The sequence below is a fragment of the Scophthalmus maximus genome, chromosome 5 (genome assembly GCF_022379125.1).
Source record: "Scophthalmus maximus strain ysfricsl-2021 chromosome 5, ASM2237912v1, whole genome shotgun sequence".
NCBI lineage: Eukaryota > Metazoa > Chordata > Actinopteri > Pleuronectiformes > Scophthalmidae > Scophthalmus > Scophthalmus maximus.
The window spans coordinates 20,985,546-20,999,310 of NC_061519.1; the positions used below are offsets into that span (position 1 = coordinate 20,985,546).

General features: G+C 42.5%; 2 protein-coding genes and 1 non-coding gene across 3 annotated transcripts; 2 read left to right on the top strand and 1 right to left on the bottom strand.

Annotated features, from left to right (window-relative positions):
* Window positions 1-895: 895 nt before the first annotated feature.
* Window positions 896-6,714, top strand: oprk1 (opioid receptor, kappa 1). The gene is made up of 4 exons (XM_035635231.2): window positions 896-1,614; window positions 1,713-2,048; window positions 2,407-2,759; window positions 3,988-6,714. Exons 2-4 carry the CDS (start codon window positions 1,804-1,806, stop codon window positions 4,524-4,526), a joined length of 1,137 nt encoding a protein of 378 aa, XP_035491124.1. The 5' UTR covers window positions 896-1,614; window positions 1,713-1,803; the 3' UTR covers window positions 4,527-6,714.
* Window positions 6,715-8,312: 1,598 nt separating this feature from the next.
* On the top strand, window positions 8,313-12,630 carry chmp5a (charged multivesicular body protein 5a). The gene is made up of 8 exons (XM_035635232.2): window positions 8,313-8,514; window positions 9,138-9,242; window positions 9,349-9,395; window positions 9,867-9,960; window positions 10,634-10,705; window positions 11,275-11,383; window positions 11,515-11,630; window positions 12,025-12,630. The coding sequence occupies exons 1-8, from the start codon at window positions 8,446-8,448 to the stop codon at window positions 12,073-12,075; spliced, it is 663 nt and encodes a 220-aa protein (XP_035491125.1). The 5' UTR covers window positions 8,313-8,445; the 3' UTR covers window positions 12,076-12,630.
* Window positions 12,631-13,561: 931 nt separating this feature from the next.
* On the bottom strand, window positions 13,562-13,653 carry trnar-ucu. The gene is given in 2 exon segments: window positions 13,562-13,597; window positions 13,617-13,653. It is a non-coding gene; the product is annotated as a tRNA-Arg (tRNA).
* Between the last annotated feature and the right edge of the window lie 112 nt (window positions 13,654-13,765).

Below are 13,765 nucleotides of genomic sequence, written 5' to 3' on the forward strand. Positions count from 1 at the left end.
AGGCTTTGTTGCGTAAGCAACATCTGGCCCTGGTGGGTCTCTAAGCAACAAGTATTGGTGCATAAAGGAGGGAAAGGAAACGGCACCTGCTTAATTATGTGCTGGTTCAAGACTGTGTCTTATCTGTTGAGAAATAAATGGGAGCCGTGGGCTGACAGAGGGTTTCTTTCCTTCTTCTTCTTCTTCTTCTTCTTTAAAGTCTCTTCATTTTGAGCTTTGGTCTTGCTGTGGTGATGATAAGATGATTTGCTGTGAGAGAGTGAAGGATTAGTTGCATTTTATTTTTTCAATTCAATTCAATGCACATTATTGCATTTATAAGTGTGAGTATTGATTTTGTAATTATAAGTATGGTAGAGATTAAAGCAGCGGTTTTACAACTGTTCTCTCCCTCTATTCTCTCCTCCTGTCTCTCCTCCCCCCCTCTCCTCTCTCCCCCATTTCTCTCCTCACCCCAACCGGTCGAGGCAGATGTTTCTCCCGCAACTGAGTCCGGTTCTGTCCGAGATTTCTTCCTGTGAAAAGGGAGTTTTTTTCCTCTCCACATCAGTCGCCCAATCACCAAGTGCTTGCTCATTGTGAGATTTGTTTGTTGGGTTTTCTCTGTAAAGTGCCTTGAGACAAAGTATGTTGTGATTTGGCGCTATACAAATAAAATCCCATCGAATTGAATTAGCAGATTACTTTTTCAGGATTTGGGGAAATTGTTTTCTAATTGATGAAATAAAGAAAATGCACATTTAAAAAAGAAAAAGAAAGAAGAAGTCGTGAGCCCACCGGACTGAAAGGAGCTGATGAAACTGACTCCGCTCGAAGCAAAACTATAATTCCGACGTGAAGTGGAGTGTTTTTTTGTTTCGAGCTCTTATTTCCACACCTTGCTCGTCTTGGCGCTGCTGGCTGGCGCACAGGTGCAATCATCTGTTAAGTGTCTCCTCTTCACTCGGCGCCTCTTCAACGTGTGATCGGACTCGGCGTGTTTGCATTGCGGCGGTGCGCCGGTTCTGACGGGAGTTGCTAGGGAACGTCTGATGACAGCAGCCACTGATGGGAATTTAAAACATTGTCACGAAGACGTGATGCTGTAGCAGACCTGGTTTTATTTTTTTAGTGTATTTTTTTTTTCTCCAAAGATTTATTTAAGGTTATTGCGACTGGATGATGTCTGGATGGTCTCAGCTGCGAGGGGTCACTGGTGATGTGCGCACCAGACCCTGATGCCCAAAACAACCACATGTAAATACAGCGCTGAATGCACACTGTGCGCGCGCGCGCGCGTGTGTGTGTGTGTGTGATTAAAAACATTTCCAGGTGCATGTGTGTGGTCGGAGTCTTCCTGCGGGCTGGATCCCGTCATGTCTGTTGGCTCAGCCTCTGATGTCACTGAATGAGCAGTCGGGCTCCTCAGTGCGCACCTTCGGGTAGGCAGCTGTGGCACAGGCAGTGGCTTTTTCTGCTCGTCCACACAACTCACCCAGAACCCTTTTGGTTTGGGGTTTTCTTTCTGTCACATATCCAGCATCCGGATTTTAATCTGTGGTGTTGATGTCCTGTGAGACACTCTCATCGCCAGTCCTTTTTTAAACTTTTTGTTTTTGGGACGAAGAAATTCAGGTGAGGTGGTACTTTGTGCGTTTGCGCGCGCTTATTCACTGGGGCAATAACCGGTGCCGATGTTTTTCGTGTTGTTTTTTGTTGTTTCTTCTCCGCAGCAGTCGCCAGACACTCGCAGTGTCTTCGCCGACGTCTGTTCATACGCCGCGTGTGGTGCAGTTTACGCAGCGGTCCGCGTTCGGCGCCGGCATGGAGAGCAGCGTGGTGCGCATCTACAAGGAGGACCGGTGTCCCGGGGCCCGGGCGGAGGAGTGCGTCCCGAGCGTCACCTGGCAGCCCGGCTCGCCGGACCCCTTCAACTACACGCCCAACGGCACATGGGACGCCGAGCCCGAGCCCATGTCGCCCATCATCCCCATCATCGTCGCGGTGTACTCCGCGGTGTTTGTGGTGGGGCTGGTGGGCAACTGTCTGGTGATGTATGTCATCATCCGGTGAGTTGTCAGCTTTTGGAATCATTTTTTCTTCCGTTATTGTAGATCTGCAATTACCCTGAGCTTATTTCACTTCGCCAGTGACGACAATGCCCTTTCGTGGCCATGGGATTGTAAATGAATCCTCTCCATTATGTTCCATTTCACTTGAGGTTCTCTCATAAAGGTTGTGTTGAATAAGCCTTGATTTATGTCATGATAAAGCTTTGAATTTGGCGAGAGAGAGAGAGAGAGAGAGGATGGAAGAGGAAAATGAACATGGGATAATGTCCTTCCTTTTGTCCCATTCATGTGTATATTCAGCATCTGTTTATTTTCAAAAATAAAAAAATAAAACCTGATGTCCTCCCCACTACAGATACACCAAAATGAAAACGGCCACCAACATCTACATCTTCAACCTGGCCGTGGCGGACGCCCTGGTCACGACCACCATGCCCTTCCAGAGCACCGACTACCTGCTCAGCTCCTGGCCGTTCGGCGAGGTGGCGTGCAAGGTCTTCATCTCCATCGACTACTACAACATGTTCACCAGCATCTTCACCCTGACCATGATGAGCGTGGACCGCTACGTGGCCGTGTGCCACCCGGTCAAGGCCCTGGACTTCCGCACGCCCGTCAAGGCCAAGATCATCAACGTGATCATCTGGATGCTGTCGTCCGCCGCCGGCATCCCTGCCATGATACTCGGCAGCACTAAGACCAATAACGGTACCGTGGCCTTGCGTATGCATTCACACTGATGTACATCGGTTTGACTCGACCTCTGATGTTTAGCAGGGATCTTTTGACTCATATTTATCTGGTTAATTCCATGTCTGTGTCTCCTATAGACACATACTATCAGCTGCAAAGGGATTCTTATAAGCAGTTTCAAACCTGAAGCACCAACCGCCTTCCAACATACACGTGGAGAATTATATCAATTAGCTGCAGTAAGCATCCTTCAAGCTCCATGAAGGGGATACGATCGGCTCGATGAGAGCCTGGATTACAGCTACTTCACTAGATGAAGCTATGACGACATAATGAGTCTTCCCTGACTAAAAATAGAGCTCAAAAGATCTATTTTTCTTTCTTTCAGCAACAGCTTAATAACAATTAGCCTCTATTCAATAATGCACAGTGCACTTTACCCGGAGCGCTTAGACTCGCGGATGAATCGGAGTCTGCCCTTCACCTCCCTCTAATGACGACTTCACTGCACCACGGGATCCGGCTTTTAAATGTTTGTGTCAGATTCTGTTTCTCTGCATGTCGGTGTCAGTCGGTTCATCCGACACTTTTATTTGGTTCAGACTGAAATATTTTAACAACTACTGGGTGTATCTCCGTGAAGTTTAGCACAGATATTCATGTGTTCCCGGTCAAAGAATCTTACTGACTTCGGTGATGCCCCGACTTTTCCAACGTGAGGTTAGCTTTTATTGTGGTTTCTAGTAAATATGTCTCCGAAACTACTTGTTGGGTGTCCTTGGAATTTATTTCAGACATTCATCGTTCATGTCCCTCTGAGGATGAATTGTAATGTCTTTAAGGATCTTTCCATCTCGTGCCATCTTCGGTTAAAAATAGTTATTTACCTAAAACTTTGATTCATGACACCACCATTAAAGAAATATCCAAAAAGTATGAGTACAGTGGATTACATGAAATAGTCAAAGTTCAATGAAATATGATGGAAAAAAAAACATTGTCAAAATGGAACATTTACGTAGGATAATGTTAATAAAAGGAATCTCAAGTTTTATGATTTTTAAAAGATTAAAACTTCAAAAACATTACCATGATAGCATTATTATAGTGGGCATAATTATCTGCTGACATCAGCATTTAGCATTTCAGCAGAGTGTTCATCTTCTTGTTTTCTCCTTCATAAGAAATGACCCCATCTCTGTTTTTGACCGGTCAAATCTCTTTAACTCTCTCTCTCTAACAGGAACCACAGAGTGTGCCCTACAGTTCCCTGAGCCCTACATCTACTGGGACACGATGATGAAGATCTGCGTCTTCATCTTCGCCTTTGTGGCACCCGTCATCATCATCACTGTGTGCTACACGCTGATGGTCATGCGGCTGAAGAGCGTGCGCCTCCTGTCGGGCTCGCGCGAGAAGGACCGCAACCTCCGCCGGATCACGCGCCTGGTGCTGGTGGTGGTCGCGGTCTTCGTGGTGTGCTGGACGCCCATCCACATCTTCATCCTGGTCAAGGCGCTGTCGGGCAACGTGCCCGAGACCACCGCCGTCATGGCGGCGTACTTCTTCTGCGTGGCGCTGGGCTACACCAACAGCAGCCTCAACCCCATCCTCTATGCCTTCCTGGACGAGAACTTCAAGAGGTGCTTCAGGGACTTTTGCTGCCCCGGTGCCCAAGGACACAGGGGCGGCCAGGGGGTGAGCCGGGTGAGGAGCACCCTGCGAGACCACTCATGTCCCACAGAAGCTCAGGGAGGTATGAGGCAGGCCAGGCCAGTATGACTAGCCATGGAGACGTCCTCTACACACTATCAGGGCTGGGAGGACTCCAATGACCTAGGTTTGACTCAGATCACCACGGCCATCTAACAGATGGCTAATCATTATTTATTCATCCAAATGGTTGGCAAGAGAATTCAAAGACATATTCACGCCAAGGACAATCTTGTGATATTCTGTATTTTTCTCATTGTCAACAAAATCCCATGAAAAGTCCAAAACCAATGAGGAAATTGATTCTACGAACAAGTGTTGTCTGTGTATCCAAAGCCTGACATGATTAATTCCTCCACTGTTGTTCCACATTATCCCCTCATTACAATAAACATGGGGACATTGAGTTTAGCCGTGTTCCAATGTAATGGCCGCATCCTTCAAAGGACGCAGTCTACATCCAACGAAGACCCTCCACCCCCGCCTTTGTTGGCCGCGTAGACCACAAAGGCCGATCCGAAATGAAGCGGTCAGGTCTGTGGCGGATTCCCTATTTTCCGTCACCAGTCGGTTTTCGCCCGTACGGCTGTCGCCTAGCAACGGAGCTGCAGTTGCCCACATTATGAAAAAGTTTGTCAATGGATCCTGGGATCCACGTGTTGGATCCTTTGTTGCTCTGCTGATGGAAGGATGCATTTGTCATTCAAAAAATATTTTTTGATTATTGCTAATTTTTGTAATAATTTTTTGTAGGAACCAGTTGGCTTGAGGGGGAGTGCCACAGACAGGGCAGGGGTATAGGAAAGTATTTAGAGAAGTACTAGGACAAGGTTTTGGTCTTTTTAATAATAAAGTTGAGATCGAAAGCAAATGAGACAGTGATTGCCAGAAACCTCTGGAATCACACCCCAGTTCGATCTTAAACCATTGTACAGTATTTATATTTATAGCTGAAATCTAAAACTTGTTGTATTAAAAAACTGAAATCCAATTAAAAGCATTTGAAGCGTTCTCACATCTAATTAAAAAAAAAGATCAAGTGGTGTTTTGTGCAAAGAATGAAAAGGAGAAATTGTCCCTGATTTGTATGTATTTCATTTGTCAGGAACAACCTGTATCATGAGCATTATTCCACACTTATTGTCTTTTATGTGAATTGTAGTTTGGTGCTTAGCTGTACTGTAATTTCCGTAACCTTTTTCTTTGAAGAGTCTCATTTGGCAGTAAACCCATTTAGGATATTTAATAACCTCTCAGGGATCAATCTCCGTAATTCACCACAAACAGAGACCGATTCAACGTTTTTCTTTTCCTTTTTCTCCTTGACAAGATGCTCGTCGTGGCTTTCGAAACATATGCGTCCCCTGTTTCTTCACAGCTGAATTTTGCGCTTTGAGAATCTATTATTACACCTGACACTGCTCCACACCTTTGGACATTTCCCGCTGTGACAACTACGTCAAACCTAGGAGATGTCAAGTATATCGCACATAGTATGTTCTCCACTGTCTGAAACAATAAGTACATGTGGAAAGGTTTTCAGATTTTTCAGATTTTCTCTCAGTAAAATCCTTTTTTTCTTCTTCTATTTTTTGTGTATAATGTACTGACAACGTGAAATGTGATAATGAGTAGTTCATTTTGATAGAAGCGTGTGGGCTAGCCTTTGTTATAACTAATGATCAGTTGGTGTATCCAGATGAGGAACATTTTCCGTTGTATACATTGAATTTATGTAATTTCACGTGCCATCGTTTGTTGCGCTGCATTTCACATCTTTGTCATTGTGTAAAATGTAATTTCATTTAATGTCTTGGTTTGCCTGCATTATTGTAGCTTTTGTAGGAGTCATCGAATTAACCATATTTAATCAAATCAAAGTCTTTTGAGGATTTTGAACTAACCATACAAATATTACCCGCCTAAATCTGATAAAGATGTAGTCATAGCAGACGTGTGTTTGTGGCTTGTTTTGTGTGCCTTATTGTAGAATTATCTGACCCTTATTGGTCTCGCAGTGGACGTGCTTAGTTACAGTGTGCTTCTTAATTATTCCTCTCATAACTAATAAGAAAGGATTTCATTCTTTGCCGCATAAACACATGATCCGCTGAATTCAGTGTGCTGCTGCTGTGTGAACTCTCTGTATCTGTTATATACTGTGTTTATATTTTGCTGAATCTTTTAGCTATGAATGTCAGAACATGCCACGCACTGTACATGCGCAACTAAGTCAAAATAAAGCTACTGATCACAATAAACCACTAAAAAGAACATGTGAGACTGATTCTTTTAATGAAACTGTTGTACAAGAAGAGTTTCTACTCATATGATATTCATGTCGGGCGGAAAAAGGGAAAAAATATGAATCTGCATCACAAATTGACCATGAGATTATTTATTTCGATTTTTTCTTCTTCAATTTATACAAACGCTATTCAACTCAGACACACAGTCGCTGTTGCCATGGTGAGCGCACCAATTGTGGCGCGTTTTGTGTTGTGGCCTTGCAGCACAATTTGCAGTGACTGCACACGCAGCATGAGGGTAAGCTGCTGTCGCTGTGCCTCTCTGAGTTTAGGATTTATCAATTCTATGATCAGGTGTGTGTGTCTACAACATGTTGACGGTGGGGACACAGTGTGCAGTGGAGGAGCAGTTCGCCCTGGACCTTACTGGACCCATGCCAATCACGTTGAAACACAGACAGATAAAGGATGGGGAAAGGAAAAATACTCATTGTTTGTTAAAATAACTAAGTTTAACTGTAAGTTAATGTTGACATGACAAAGAGTTCAGGAGGGCGACACCAGCAAAACCTCAGTTCTGTGGTTGGTTGACGCTGGACAACTAAGTGTGTTTCCCATTTGTACAGTGGCCATGAAGTGCAAATCACAAAACCCAACAGCAAATAGGAAAACACAACAACACCCTCATCCCTAATGGTAGCTGCTCCCTTCTTTTGGGATAACTAAGAGGAAATCTAAATCAGCCAGCCTTTGTCAACACTGATGAATCCATCAGATTACTGGGTTTTTTTTTTGTTGTTCTGCTCTCTGTTAAAGATTCATGTGTATTAAAAAGCCATCAGGAAATAACCAGTCAAACAAGGCTCTTAATATGCTTCATTGTTCAAAAGAAAAGACGTCACAAGCACACGCTACAAATACCAGTACAGCTGGGAAACTGCATGACAATGTGCTGTTAATGGCAAGAAAAGATATGGCCAAAGGAACGAAGAAAAAGAAAATCTAAATCAAGTGAAAATTAGGCACCTATATATAACTAATGGACATAATGTAGCCATACATAAGTTAACTACTTTGTGAAGCTGTAAACAAGGAAAGAATTATGGAAGAAAACAAGTATTGCCATAATACATCATATATGGGCAATGTGACATGATACTTCATTAAAAAGCAGTAGGTGGTACTGTACACATATAAATGTGTATTTGTAGTACATGGCCTGCTTGTAATAACATTCATAGAGTTTCAATATAATGTGACTTGCAGGCGCTTTGGATGTTTCAGTAATACAGGGTTATAATTATTATGTTTTATATGACATGATTGATTGATTAACTGTCCATCCTGTGGTCAGATTGCATGTGGGAATAAATCAGATAATATGTCAACATTGTCAGATAATATTAATAATATAATATGTCTTCGTGGAGAGTCAGATATCGTCCTAGTTCATGCCTGTGTGTCTGCAGCGGAGCTGATGGACGATGTGGACTGCGGACAATGGCCTTTCAATACAGCTTGCAGTTCCTCTGCCCGCCACGCGGGGGAGGGCAGAAGCCTAAACCCCTCATTGGCCGCAACTATTCACGCCAACCAATGGGATCCGTTTGCGTCCGGACCGTTACTTCCGGGTGTCCCCCTATGAAGAAATCCTTTGACGTTTGACGCTTTTTTTGGTGCTTTCTTTCAAAAGGAAGAGGCTCAAAAGTCGAGAGTTGATTAAAAACCACGTTGAGACAATGAACCGAATATTCGGACGCGGGAAACCCAAAGCGCCTCCTCCGAATCTGTCGGACTGTATCGGCAGCGTGAGTACTGACTGGCAGGCTGCGGCGCATTGTTGTTTGTTGTTTATGTCTTTATATGATGTGACCGAAGACGAGCAGGCGCAGCTGCACGTCCAGCCCGGGCCAGACTCATGTGTTCACCGAGACTTCAGTTTTCTCACAAGCTCTAACTCCTGCTGTTTCCTACACACACACACACACACACACACACACAGAGACAGAGGCAGGGCATTTTAACAGTGTGTGTGTGTGTGTGTGTGTGTGTGTGTGTGTTTGTGTTGGATCTGCTGGGAAACAGGAAGTCATTACACCAGTGATGATGGAACTGCTCCATTCTCCTCTCTCTCTCTCTCTCTCTCTCTCTCTCTCTCTCTCTCTCAATTTCAATTCAATTCAATTCAAACAGCTTTATTGGCATGAAACTTTAAACAACGATGTTGCCAAAGCAAGAGGCTTTATGAACATTTGGACAGAACACAAAAAACAGAAATACAAACATTAACACAACATTAACATTGATTATATTCATTATATATACAGTATAACAGTGTGTGTGTGTGTGTGTGTGTGTGTGTGCATTGTGGCATTTAAAAAAACATTGCGCATATCTTCCCCCCCCCCCCCCCCCCCCCCCCCCCCCTCAGGTGGATGCCAGGTCAGAGTCCATAGAGAAGAAGATTGGCAGACTAGACGCTGAGCTCATGAAGTACAAGGATCAGCTGAAGAAGATGAGGGACGGGCCCTCGAAGGTGGGACAGGCGCTCAAGGAGGGGATCACACAAATTATTTTATTTTTTTTCAAAACACAGCAAACAAGAATTGTGTTTATTCTCTCTTTTTGTTTTTTCAATGCAGAACACGGTGAAACAGAAGGCCATGAGAGTGCTGAAGCAGAAGAGAATGTGAGTCCTTCTTTGTGCAATTATACACAGTGCGTTTACCCTGACCAATAACTGTATATATATATACTGTTATATATATATATACTGTTTTAATTATTTTTAATATGATGTTATTAAAAATTTATAACCATATTTTCTGGCTACAGTGTTTGAAAATAGTAGTATTAGGGATTTATTGTGTCCCTTGTTTTGTCCAAATAATATGTTTTTTTCATTTTTGAAGTCAAGAAAATGAAATTAATCAATTGCTTATTGGTAATTTCGAAACAGCTAATGAAATGAGTAGCTAATCATTGTAGCTCTACTCAAACATCAGTTCTGATATCAGCCTCAGAAAATGTAGTGTCAGTTGGGCTGTCAACTATAATTAAGATTTCAAAAATATATATATATATATTTATACATATTTGTGTGTGTGTATTGTCACATTATATTGTGACATTCAGAACTAACTGAACTATTTCCACACAGGTATGAAGGTCAGAGGGAGCAGCTGGCTCAGCAGTCATTTAACATGGAGCAGGCAAACTACACCATCCAGACACTAAAGGACACAAAAACAACAGTAAGAGCGACGCGCCGTGACATTGACACGGTGCTTTAATTCAGGGTCGGACTGATTAAAACCTGAGATCAAGTCATTGAAAGTTTGAGGTGTCGCACGGATCTTCACTATTCACTCATAAACCTTTCTGACTTCCTGACTGTTTCTTGATATATATATATATAGTCCATAAATTGGTCTTTTTAAAAATCTATTATGAATAAATATTCTATTTTATTTGGTGAACAAATGACACATTTGTCACATGACTAATAAAAGGACTACATGGTCAACGTGACGACGGGTTGTATTTTGATGGACACTGGTTTACGCCTCACTGTGCAGAGTCAAAGTTGTTGGACTAAATTATTCCCACTGTGAGTCAACTGAAGTTCTGAATCACGTTCAATGTTTTTTGATTTGATTCCTCTCATGCTATATTCTTGGTGGGACTTATAGCCAAGAGGTTCAGTCATGTCAGTTAATCAAAATTAAATTTATACGGTGACTGAGTCTGAGTCAGCTTACTGAACCTCAGTGATCTCCAGATGCAGATCTGACTTGGTGACCATCAGCCTGTGTCTTTACCAGGGAAGCACATTCAGCAGTCAGATACCAGCCAGATGCCCAGTGCAGATAGTCCTTTAACGGCTGCTTGTTACTAACTACACTGTCCTTTGTCTCTGTTTTCCAGGTTGAGGCCATGAAGATCGGTGCAAAGGAAATGAAGAGGGCTTACAAGGACGTGAAAATTGATCAGATTGACGTATGTCTGTTAATATGTTCATCACTATACCACTACACTATTTTCTAATATTTCTCAGCAGTCATTCTATTGATGGTTTAAGCAACAAAGTTATTTTTCAGAAAATTGTGTCAGTACGTTTACAGCAGTGAGAGTTTGAATCACCACCTTTTTTTTTGAGATATAAAAAGACGTTTTTTCTGTAATTTAAATATCTAAAACTGCTCGCTTTCATGTGAAACTGCAGATTTCCAAGCTCCTTTGTCTCACTTTAGTCAAATGTAATAATTTTAACATTGAAATAATTAGAATACGGAAGACATCGATAAAACATACATAACACATTCTTACTTCTTATGTTTAAAAGCGGCCTGTTGAGTAAATTTGCCAGTTATTGCTCATTTACTATGTCTGTGCAATGATTATTTGTTCCTGGTGGTGTGAATCAAACATTAAACTCTTTGAACAGTGAGTGAATAAAACCAGACTCTTCCATGACAGCGTAATATCGGTCCGAAGTGTAAGATCAGTATTCCAGTTGGTGAGATATCTGCTACTAAAAGTGATCGCATGTATTTTGGTTCTTCCAGGATTTACAGGACCAACTGGAGGACATGATGGAAGACGCCAACGAGGTACAAGAGGCCCTGAGCCGCAGCTACGGCACTCCAGAGATAGACGAGGATGATCTCGAAGCAGGTTTGCCCGACTGATCTGACACCTTTTAATTGACACCTTCATTTGGAGAAATTTAAAATGAACGGTCACGACATTGGAAGCAGCAGTAGTGTGTTCACCGGTTTCCAGTCACAGTGTAACTGTGGTTTCAGAGCTGGACGCGCTGGGTGATGAGCTTCTGCTGGATGATGACAGCTCTTACCTGGATGAGGCCTCAGCTGCCCCGTCCATCCCAGAGGGAATCCCCAGTGACACCAAGACGAACAAGGTACGAGTCCACGTGTGACTGAAGTCCCGACATTTTCCCGAACCTTTTTCCGGAGGGGCTTTATGAGAGAATTCAAATGTTTGTGAAAGCTTTTGCAGTTCTGGAGAATGTCCGGAGCAACATTTGCAGACATTTGCGTTCTCAAATACAGCTCTTATGGAAAATGTTCAGTGCACGTCTGAAAGCAGCTCATGTGGTTGTATAGTAAACGTTCTGAAATGTGAAAAGCTGTTGGTACGGTTCGTTCACACGCAGCTCTGATATGTTCCGCCAGAATCTCAGCACTGTTGAACGACAAACAATTAAAAGAATAGTGAAATGCAAGTGTCTGTTTACGAGGTCTGTCTGCTTGTAGTTTGTAGTTAATTGCGTTTTTCCTTCTCTTGTTTCTCAGGACGGTGTTTTGGTGGATGAGTTCGGCCTCCCACAGATTCCTGCCACATAAACACGGGAGTGGACTAAAACAACTGCACTTCTTCTGAAAACACTTTTATATGTAGAGTAACACTTATACATGCAAAAAAAACATTTGACCTGAAAAACACTACGATTTTGAAGCCGTCCTGGACTTGAGTTGTGTGTTGTTACTGCTACTGTGCTAGCATGTGGCCTTTTTAAAAACAACGACATTATTCTTCTTCTTTTGCCCTCTTCAGCCTCCTGTCTAACACTTGACCTCTTATCCATCGCCAGTATTACCTATTATTAATTTGTTATTTATTTGTTATTAGTTTTGTGTGTTGTTTAGACATTACCAATCTGTTTGAGTTCTCAAAAGTGGAGATGATTCCCTAGCCTGGGACCCATATGAATTTTGGGAGCTCATTGGGAAGTGATTGACCCTGGCAGAAAACATACCGATCCAATCACAAACGATTATCTGATAATGGGCGGCGTTTATACCACGACGCGCACGGAAGCGACTTTTGTAAACAACGAGGCTGCCGCTGACAAACAAGCATTTGACTAAAAGTACCCGATATTTTTACATTTCACCCACAACAACAGCAACAGTCGTTCACAGACATTGCAGGATCATCATTACAGACATCTCCTCTCTGTACGCTGTAGTCTGTTGACATGTTCACGTCGCTCAACAGACATCAGCCACATGATTCGTCTGCGTCCGTTGGTCACGCCTCTTGGAAATTGAAAATGAACCGAGAGGTCCCAGACTAATACGCATTTTTAGTATTAGTCTGACTACGCCAGGCTAGGAGATTCCCACTCATCGGTTCCAAAATGTCTTTAGGGTTATTTGAAAAATGCAAAAATAAATGATGTGTTTTAATGTAACCTTGAATCGTTGAATTAATTGACTTTTATCTCGTCATTGTTCTTGCTTCGTGGGCTCACATGATACTCACAGACCTTGACATATACACTGAGGGCCAAGAAAAATGCATAATTTTGCACTTAATTGGGAGGTGAACTACTATCAACATGTTGTGGTTAATTACCCTGCGCACTGTCATAGCTGGGAGCAGGGTATTGTTTTCATCCGTGTGTGTGTGTGTGTGTGTTTGTGTGTGTTAAACGATGCACAAGCATTCACATGGTAAGCAGTCAAATAATTAAGTGCCATGAAAATTGTATTTGAGTTCAGTAAAACATCATTCCTATTAGCAGTAATGTCAAATAAATAACACAAAATATATATATATAAAGTGACAAGGTAGTAAGTAGCCAGATAATTTAATGACACAAAAACAAAATCAGCCAAACCTTAAACATGAAAAAAAAGTGGCAATCTGCCTGCCAGCACCTCTAAAAATCAAAGATTAAAATATTACATTGATCTAACCCTTACAAAAATAAGCAAGAGTAGTTCCACAAGGTTTATTGTGTTTGACTACGTGATCACAGGTATTTGTGAAACAGTTCTGATGACGTAAACCTTGTGGCATCAACTTATATACATGATAAAAGTCCGACTCTGGTGGGACTCGAACCCACAGCCTTTGAATTACAACTCGTTGAGTCGACTAGAAGTCCAATGCGCTATCCATTGCGCCACAGAGCCAGGTCGTTCCTCGTGAAATGCAATACATGCAAAATTGTGAGCCCTATTCTGTCAAGACAAGTTTGTTTTCAACACTTTTGCCGATGACCCACCAAAATAAACTACGTGTTAA